A 7,571-nucleotide genomic window follows, 5' to 3' on the forward strand; every position below is an offset into this window, starting at 1 on the left:
CTCAGTATAAACTTCGAGTCCTTGAACAGAGAGTGTATCTCTCAAGATCTCATCAGGGCTATCCTTTTTACCGAGTTAACTTTACAGTCACAGAACATACATTCCAGGAACCACTTCGGTACGTAACCGTGCCCGGACCCGCTTTGGGTCAGGTACCCCAGACCAGGCATGAACCCTTCGAGAACAGGGCTGGAGAGCGGCTTGACCGCGGCTGAGTCTCCAGCACCTAGGACAGAGCCCTGGAATGAGGTAGACGCCGGGAGAGTGAAGTGTGCTGGGAACAGGAGTGAATGGATGCGTCCTTTGGAAGTTAGACCCAGTGCCAGAGAACCACTGGGTCGCCTAAGTGGGTGGGGTCAAGCGCTCCCTGGCCTAGGTGTGGCTTGAGTAGTCGCAGTCCAAGCTTCACCATTCAGCGGCTGCGCTGAGTCCCTTCCGGTTGCTGGCAGCCGGAAGTGGAGTTTAAGCTTCCCATGGTTCCTTGCGCGGCGTCTATTTTAACCGCAGGGCGACTAAGCTGGCAGTCGCGATGGCTGCATCCGGGAAGGATGATCTGTCTGAGCTGTCCCCTGCTGCCGCCCCAAGTAAGGCGTGGGATCCATAACTTGGGGGCTCGTTTCTTCTCTGCTGCTACCTCCCCAGAGACATTTAGTGGTTGGCATCCCCTCCATCGTTCCTCCCTATCCCTGTGGTTCCCGGTGTCCCAGTCCATCTTGTCTGTGAGTCGCCCTGGGTGGAATTTTTTTCTGACCTGTTCCTTTGCGTTTCTTGGCCCCCTTTTGACACTTCATAACAAAAGCCTTAGTCTCTGCCTCCTAAACCCCCTCTCCTGGCCCTGATGTCATTTAAATCGCCCCCAGCCAGGATCAGGTTTCCTGTCACCTATGGGAGTGTCTGCTGATTGAGTCCCTGGGAGCGAGACAATTAACGCTGATTTTGACACCCCCTCCTTTCTTTACCTTTTCATATATGGACTAGATTTGGATTGGTATGAGAAGCCAGAAGAAACTCGTGCTCCGGAAGTAGATCTTGAGACCGTCATCCCGTCATCCGAGGAACCTTCCAATCCTGAGGAGCCCTTTTGCCCAAGAGACCTGGTGCCGGTGGTGTTTCCTGGGCCCGTGAGCCAGGAAGGCTGCTGCCAGTTTACTTGTGAACTTCTAAAGCATATCATGTACCAACGCCAACAGCTCCCTTTGCCCTATGAACAGCTGAAGCACTTCTACCGGAAATCACCCCAGGTATATATAGGCTTTTTGAGAAAAATTGGTAGGAAGACTTTGTGGCCCTTAGATGGTGGGCAAGTAGAAAAGTGACCTAAGACGTCCTTAGTCTCTGTGGAAATCTAGGCTTTTGCAAAGGCTTTCTTGCTTCATTTTCTCTGCACTTGGGTTTCTCACTTTTGCTCTTGTTTTTTTTTTTTTTTTCTTCTTTCTGAGACACTTCCTATTATGTGTTGTATGAGTATATTATGAGTTTGTTCTTTAATTAATTGATTTTTTTAAAAATAGGATTTTGCTATGTAGTTTAGGTTGGTCTCTGAGAGGCTGCCTCAATTTCCCCAGTGACTTCTGAGGTTACAGGTGTGCTACACCACATCTGACCTTTCCTTAGTCTTAATGGACTCCATCTGCACCTTTCTCTCTCTCTCACACCCTCTCCTTTTCCCTTTCCTGTTCCTTCTCCTGTTCTTCTCCATACCTCCATCCTTCTCTGTCCAGCTTTTCCCTCTCTCCCCCTCCTTCTCCCTTCCCTCTTGGGAACCCAAGGCCTCTCACATGCTAGGGGAGTGTCTTATTACTGAGCTACATCCCCAGACCTGAACCAGCTTTTTAATTTGAATTTATTTATTTATTTTTACTTTTTTTTTTGGTTTACCCCCTCCCCCCGAATTTATTTTTCTTACCACATTTTCACCTCTGTTTCTAGTTTTGTTTTAATGTGTTTTCATGGGAGAATTTCTAAACCTCAAATTCTAAGGATTCTTTTTTTTTTTCTTTTTCTCTCTCTTTCTTTCTTCTTCCCTCTTTTTTATTCTTCTATCAAGACAGGGTTTCTCAGTATCACCTTAATTGCCCTGGAACTCAGTCTGTATAAACTAGACTGGCCTCAAACTCAGAGACAGATCCACCTGCCTCTACCTCCCAAGTGCATAAACCATCTCCTGGTCTGATTATCTTGTGAATTTCAGTGTTCCTTCCACCTCAGCCTGGATGCTGGGATTACAGCCATCATGCCCTTCAGGACCATGAAATTCTATTTTTTAAAAAGATTTATTTATTATATATAAGTACACTGTAGCTGTCTTCAGATACATCAGAAGAGAGCATCAGATCCCATTACAGATGGTTGTGAGCCACCATATGGTTGTTGGGATTTGAACTCAGGACCTCTGGAAGAATAGTCACTGCTCTTAACCACTGCGCCATCTCTCCAGCCCTGAAATTCTGTTTTTTTAAGGGTCTTTCCCACTTCCCTTCTTGCTCCTTGAAGTGTCTTCCAGAACCCTTTCCTCTTTGTTTCTTTTGATGTTTTCTGTTGGTTGTTTTATGTTGGAACATTTTACTCTATCTGGTAAATAGAATAAACCATTTGTCTGATTCCTGAGCCTTATGAGGTAATTATACTATAAGGATATCTCTTTGGAGAACTCACCTAGGGCCAAGTATGGTGCTCTAACCCCAGCAGTTAAGAGAGAGTCAGGCAGACCTGAGTCCTAGGCCATTCTGGTCTTCATTGGCAGTTCCAGGATAGCTGGGGTACATAGGGAAACCCTGACTTAAAAGGGAGCGAGAGAGACAGAGACACCAGCCCATAGTATTAGAAGCTCTCCCTGGAGAATTTCCTCACACGGGTTTTTGTTCAGAACTGCCCCAGTGCCTCTGCTGCCTAGGGTTCTGCAGTGTGCACTTGCTTCTTGGGGGTACCTCCTTCTCCAGCAGTTGCTAAATCAGCTCTTAACTTTTGTTTTCTTTTTTAAAATTTATTTATGTATTATCTATAGAGTTCTGCCTGCATGTACACTTGCATACCAGGAGAGGTCTGGGAATCTGAGATCTAGAAATCAGAGTTCCATCACAGATGGTTGTGAGCCACCATGTGGCTGCTGGGATTTGAACTCAAGACTCTGGAAGAGCAGTCACTGCTCTTAATCACTGAGCCTTCTCTCCAGCTCTTCTCTTAACTCTTCACACACACACGCGCACACACACACACACACACACACACACACACACACACACACACACGTGGTGATGGGCCCATCTACTTTTTAACCTTCTCAAGCCTCTTGCCTTCTGGCCCGTGTTGTGTATTATTGAGTTCTTTCTAACTCTTATCCTCCTTCCCTTACTGAATTTCTTTACACCATATTTTAGGAGGAAGCAGGTATTAATAACTGTGCAATTGAGTGAGTGGGTGTGTGCTTGCATTTGTGCAGGGGTGATGGTGGTACTGGGTACCGTTTTCTGCCTTGTTACTTGAGACCGGGTCTCATTGAATCAGAAGCTAGCATTTAGGCTGGCTGGCCAGCAAACTCACGATTTGTCTCTGCTGCACATGCTGGATGTCACTGCATCTTTAGGATTTGAACTCAGATCTTTGAGCTTGCAGAACAAGGGCTTTTACTGAACCGTCTCTCCAGACTTAACAACCATGTGTTCTAATTGCCATGTTCTGTTGATTAAAGCAAATTATCCTCATTCTTTTACACTATAGCACAACAACAATTTGCCTCTTCTATGCTGCCAAATCTTTTACTATGTTTTTTATTGCTGTGTGTGTGTTCACCACACGCATGTATTTGGGTACATGTGCCACAGTGTGCATGTAGCAGACAAAGGATAATTTTGGGGCTCCATTCTTTCCTGTCTTTACTCGGGTTCTGGGGGTCAGGTTCAGGTTGCCAGGCTTGTGCTGAACCCTCTCACTGCCCTCTGACTATTCTCATTGCTTATATTTTGGTGGCCCCCAGCTTTCAATCATATTTGCTTTTTAAAGGCATATTATAACTGCAGTTTGTGTGGTGGTCATGTTTTCCTTAACTTTCTCTTGAAACCCAGTCTCAGCAGTCCGATTGGTCAGTTTATCTGCTCATCTCCATGGCATCCTTCATAGTTCCACTCCTGTCCCTCATGTTCTTTTTGTCCATCGCTCTTTGTCTTTACAGGCAGAGGACACAGCAAGGAAGAAACCTCGGCTCGCCACTGAGGCAAGCAACAGGAAGTGTCAGCAGGCTTTGGCGGAACTGGAGAGTGTCCTCAGTCACCTACAAGACTTCTTTTCCCGAACACTAGTACCACATGTGTTGATCCTTCTTGGAGGCAATGCCCTCAGCCCCAAAGAATTCTATGAACTGGATCTGTCCAGGCTGGCCCCATTCAGTGTGGACCAGGGCCTGAACACAGCAGCTTGCTTGCGTCATCTCTTCAGAGCCATCTTCTTGGCCGATGCATTTAGTGAGCTGCAGGCTCCCCCGCTCATGGGTACCATTGTCATGGTACAGGGCCACCGTGACTGTGGAGAAGATTGGTTTCGACCCAAACTAAACTACCGGGTGCCCAGCCGGGGCCACAAACTCACCGTGACATTGTCCTGTGGCAGACCTTCCATCCCAGCCATGGCTTCAGAGGATTACATTTGGTTCCAGGCACCAGTCACACTTAAAGGTTTCCATGAGTGAACTTATAAGGACAATGGCTGAATCCTCCCCCCTCCCATGCTAAGGCACCCATCTTCCCACTAAGGGAGAAAGGCTGAGTCCTGACTGTGTGCCGTCTCTCCCCAGACTTCCTGGTGACTGATGGTGTGTGACTGAGAATCATCATCAAGCAAAGTCCCTAATCAATGATTGACTCCCAGAGGCTCCTGCGCCAGGTGGTTCTGTTTGGGAGTAGAAAGCAAGGCTGTTATAGGTAGACCCTCTAATGGAAGTGGTCTTTCTCTGCTTTTTGCTGTGAGTTTTCAGAACTGTTACCAGGATCATAATGTAGGCGTGACTCATGAATTTAAATATGATGAGATGAATAGATCTGTATTAAAATTTCCTAAGACTTTTGATTTAGACTTTTGGCTTTGAGGCTCAGAGATCGTTCGTTGGTGCTGCTGTTTTGCTGTGTTTTTGAGGTCCCTAGTGTAGGAGAGATAACCTTGACCCTCTGCTTCTTTCCTCTACTTCTTGAATGTTGGGGTCCTCAGCATAAGCTTCCCTACCTGGTTTACTGGGTCCTAGGGTTGGAATGCAGACTTTCATTCGTGGTAGGCAAGCACTGTAAACTAAGCTACATTCCAGGCATCAAAGGTGTTTTCTAGGCTTAGCCTCAGACTTGTGAACTTCATCGTCTTCAGAATTTGCTGCTGGCTTACATCTCTACAACCAGCAAGTGTTTGCTTTTCCCTTGGCCTGTCCTACTTCAAGGATTCCATGCTTTTTGCTAACAGATTTTCCTTCTTTCCTAGTCCTAGTTTGTGATGCTTAAGTAGGTCAATAACAGAAGTCGGACTGGAACTCTCATCCGTTAACTTCTGACCAGTATTATTTTTATCCCCATGCTGATTGATCTTTGACCCTTAAATTCTGTACACTCAAAGCAGAGGTCACTTTTGCTATAAGTAAAATCCAGTAAAGGACCACTCACTGGGAAGGCTCAGGGCCTTAGGGAACTGCCTGGTCTGGGATTTGGAGAGTAGCTTTGGGGTCAGATGTACAAGTCACCAGCTTGGGGTCACAGGCCCTCTACCCTGGCCAAAGATGGTTCTAGCTCAGAGAACAGGAGCCACACCCCTGTTCAAAAAATGGTTAGTAGGAGTCAAGTGTTCACAGCTGCTCTTGGTGGTCAGTCAGGACTAAAGGATGTGGTCATATTCGGGCTTCACGAAGTCACTGTTGATTGGCTCAGCTTGTACCATATGCCCAGCACCAGGAGCTGAGTCCTGGAAGGCCCTGCAGCCTCTCCCAGCTGTTCTGACGTCTCAGTGGTTCCGATAAATGTGACCAATTCTGCTCTTCAGATCTGAGAAACAAATCTCGAAGAGGGCAGAGAATGCTGAAAAAAGAAAAAAACCAAGAGGCTTTTCTCAAAGCCTGAACTGTGGGCTCAGGCTCCCCAAAATCCTGAGGATTCCTTCCTGTGTCCCGTTCCTTCTGGAACTTTTGTCCAACCTCTCTCCACTGCTCCAGCCATTGCTCTTGGAAGCAGTTCCTGGCAACAAGTTAATGCTAGAACCCAACCCTGCTGAGGGAGATGCTGGTTTAAAGTCCTTAGGGTATATACAAGGTTATTAGAGTAATGTGTCTGAAATGTGGGAAACATTGTAACACATAGATTGTTTGTTTGTTTCTTAAAGATTTCTTGACAGTTTCATGTTACTTGAACTTGCTAAGTAGCACTGAATGATCTTGAACTTCTGATCCTTCTGCCTCTGCTAGGATTACAGGCTACCATACCAAGTTTTTGCTTTGTTTCTTTTCCTATGTTTTGGAAGCTGCAAGTCCAGTTGTGGGGGTTGGGAAGCCTGTGGCAGGGCCCCCTCTGGCTGTCATTTAGGTTCAGTGATCGATCACCTGAGTGAGGGTTATTTCACCTGCCTTTGAAAACCAGTTGACTATTTCTCATTAGAATATCTTTTGTTCTCCAAAAAATTCATATGAGTACACAATGTATTTTGATCATATTCATCCCAAACTCCTGCTTCCGGCACATGACCCTTCCCACCTTCAAGTCCTTTCAGAGTGTGCAGGTATTCTTGTCTACATACTTTAATACCTTCCTCTACAATACCCACACCAGGCTGGCCTCTAGTGTGTCTGTCCCCCTACTCCCTGTACCTATGTACTGTGTGAAGTACTTAACGAGGCTGGGTGTGGTAGTGCATGCCTTTGATCCTAGGGCCCTTGGGAGGCAGAGACAGGCAGATCCCTGTGAGTTCATGGCCAGCTTAGTCCACATAGTAAGTTCCAGGACAGCCAGGGCTACATAGAGACCCTGCCTCAGAAAAAGCACTTTTACACATTATTTAATGCTAACTTGTATGTACATGTTACTACCCTGTTGTAAGGGTGAGGCTTAGCAAGATTAGTTTGCTTAAGTTAGAAGTTCTTGTGGGTCAAAACCCCTTTGGAGGGTCAACAACCCTTTCACGGGGTCACCTTTACATTATGATTCAGAACAGTAGCAAACTTGCAGTTGTGAAGTAGCAATGAAATAATTTTGTGGTGGGGGGGGCTCACCATAACATGAGGATCTGTATTAAAGCGTTGCAGCATCAGAAAGGTCAAGAACCGCAGGCATAAGTGGCGAAGCATGAATTGAAACCTGTTCCCCTGCCTGCAGAAACGGCTTTCCAGGATTTGCTCTGTCCTAATGGGTGTAATACCAAGCTCCGAGAGTCCGCCTTCTTCAGATTCTGGTTACTGGTGTGGGACTCATCCCTTATAGGTAAATCCAGGATCTGTGAGAACAAGATGTTTGGGCTGTTCTGTGTTGACATCACCTGAAGTGTATCCTGTCAGCCAGACTGCTGGTTGTTTTTGTTTCTTGATATTGCTTTGCAGAACAATTAGGCCATATTAC

The 7,571-nt window shown here is 46.2% G+C and overlaps 1 protein-coding gene across 1 annotated transcript; it reads left to right on the top strand.

Moving 5' to 3' along the window:
* The first annotated feature begins 501 nt into the window (after positions 1-501).
* MAD2L1BP (MAD2L1 binding protein) lies at positions 502-5,036 on the top strand. Its single transcript, XM_080917038.1, has 3 exons — positions 502-584; positions 979-1,241; positions 4,169-5,036. The coding sequence occupies exons 1-3, from the start codon at positions 530-532 to the stop codon at positions 4,679-4,681; spliced, it is 831 nt and encodes a 276-aa protein (XP_080773164.1). The 5' UTR covers positions 502-529; the 3' UTR covers positions 4,682-5,036.
* The last annotated feature ends 2,535 nt before the right edge of the window (positions 5,037-7,571 follow it).

This window comes from Micromys minutus (assembly GCF_963924665.1).
Source record: "Micromys minutus genome assembly, chromosome: 5".
In the NCBI taxonomy this organism is placed as follows: domain Eukaryota; kingdom Metazoa; phylum Chordata; class Mammalia; order Rodentia; family Muridae; genus Micromys; species Micromys minutus.

Bases quoted from the DNA above. Each gene is read 5' to 3' on its own strand.
- MAD2L1BP (XM_080917038.1), top strand. From the start codon at position 530: ATGGCTGCATCCGGGAAGGATGATCTGTCTGAGCTGTCCCCTGCTGCC. The intron at 585-978 runs GTAAGGCGTGGG...TATATGGACTAG, and splicing joins GTCCCCTGCTGCCGCCCCAA to ATTTGGATTGGTATGAGAAG. The intron at 1,242-4,168 runs GTATATATAGGC...TTGTCTTTACAG, and splicing joins TCTACCGGAAATCACCCCAG to GCAGAGGACACAGCAAGGAA.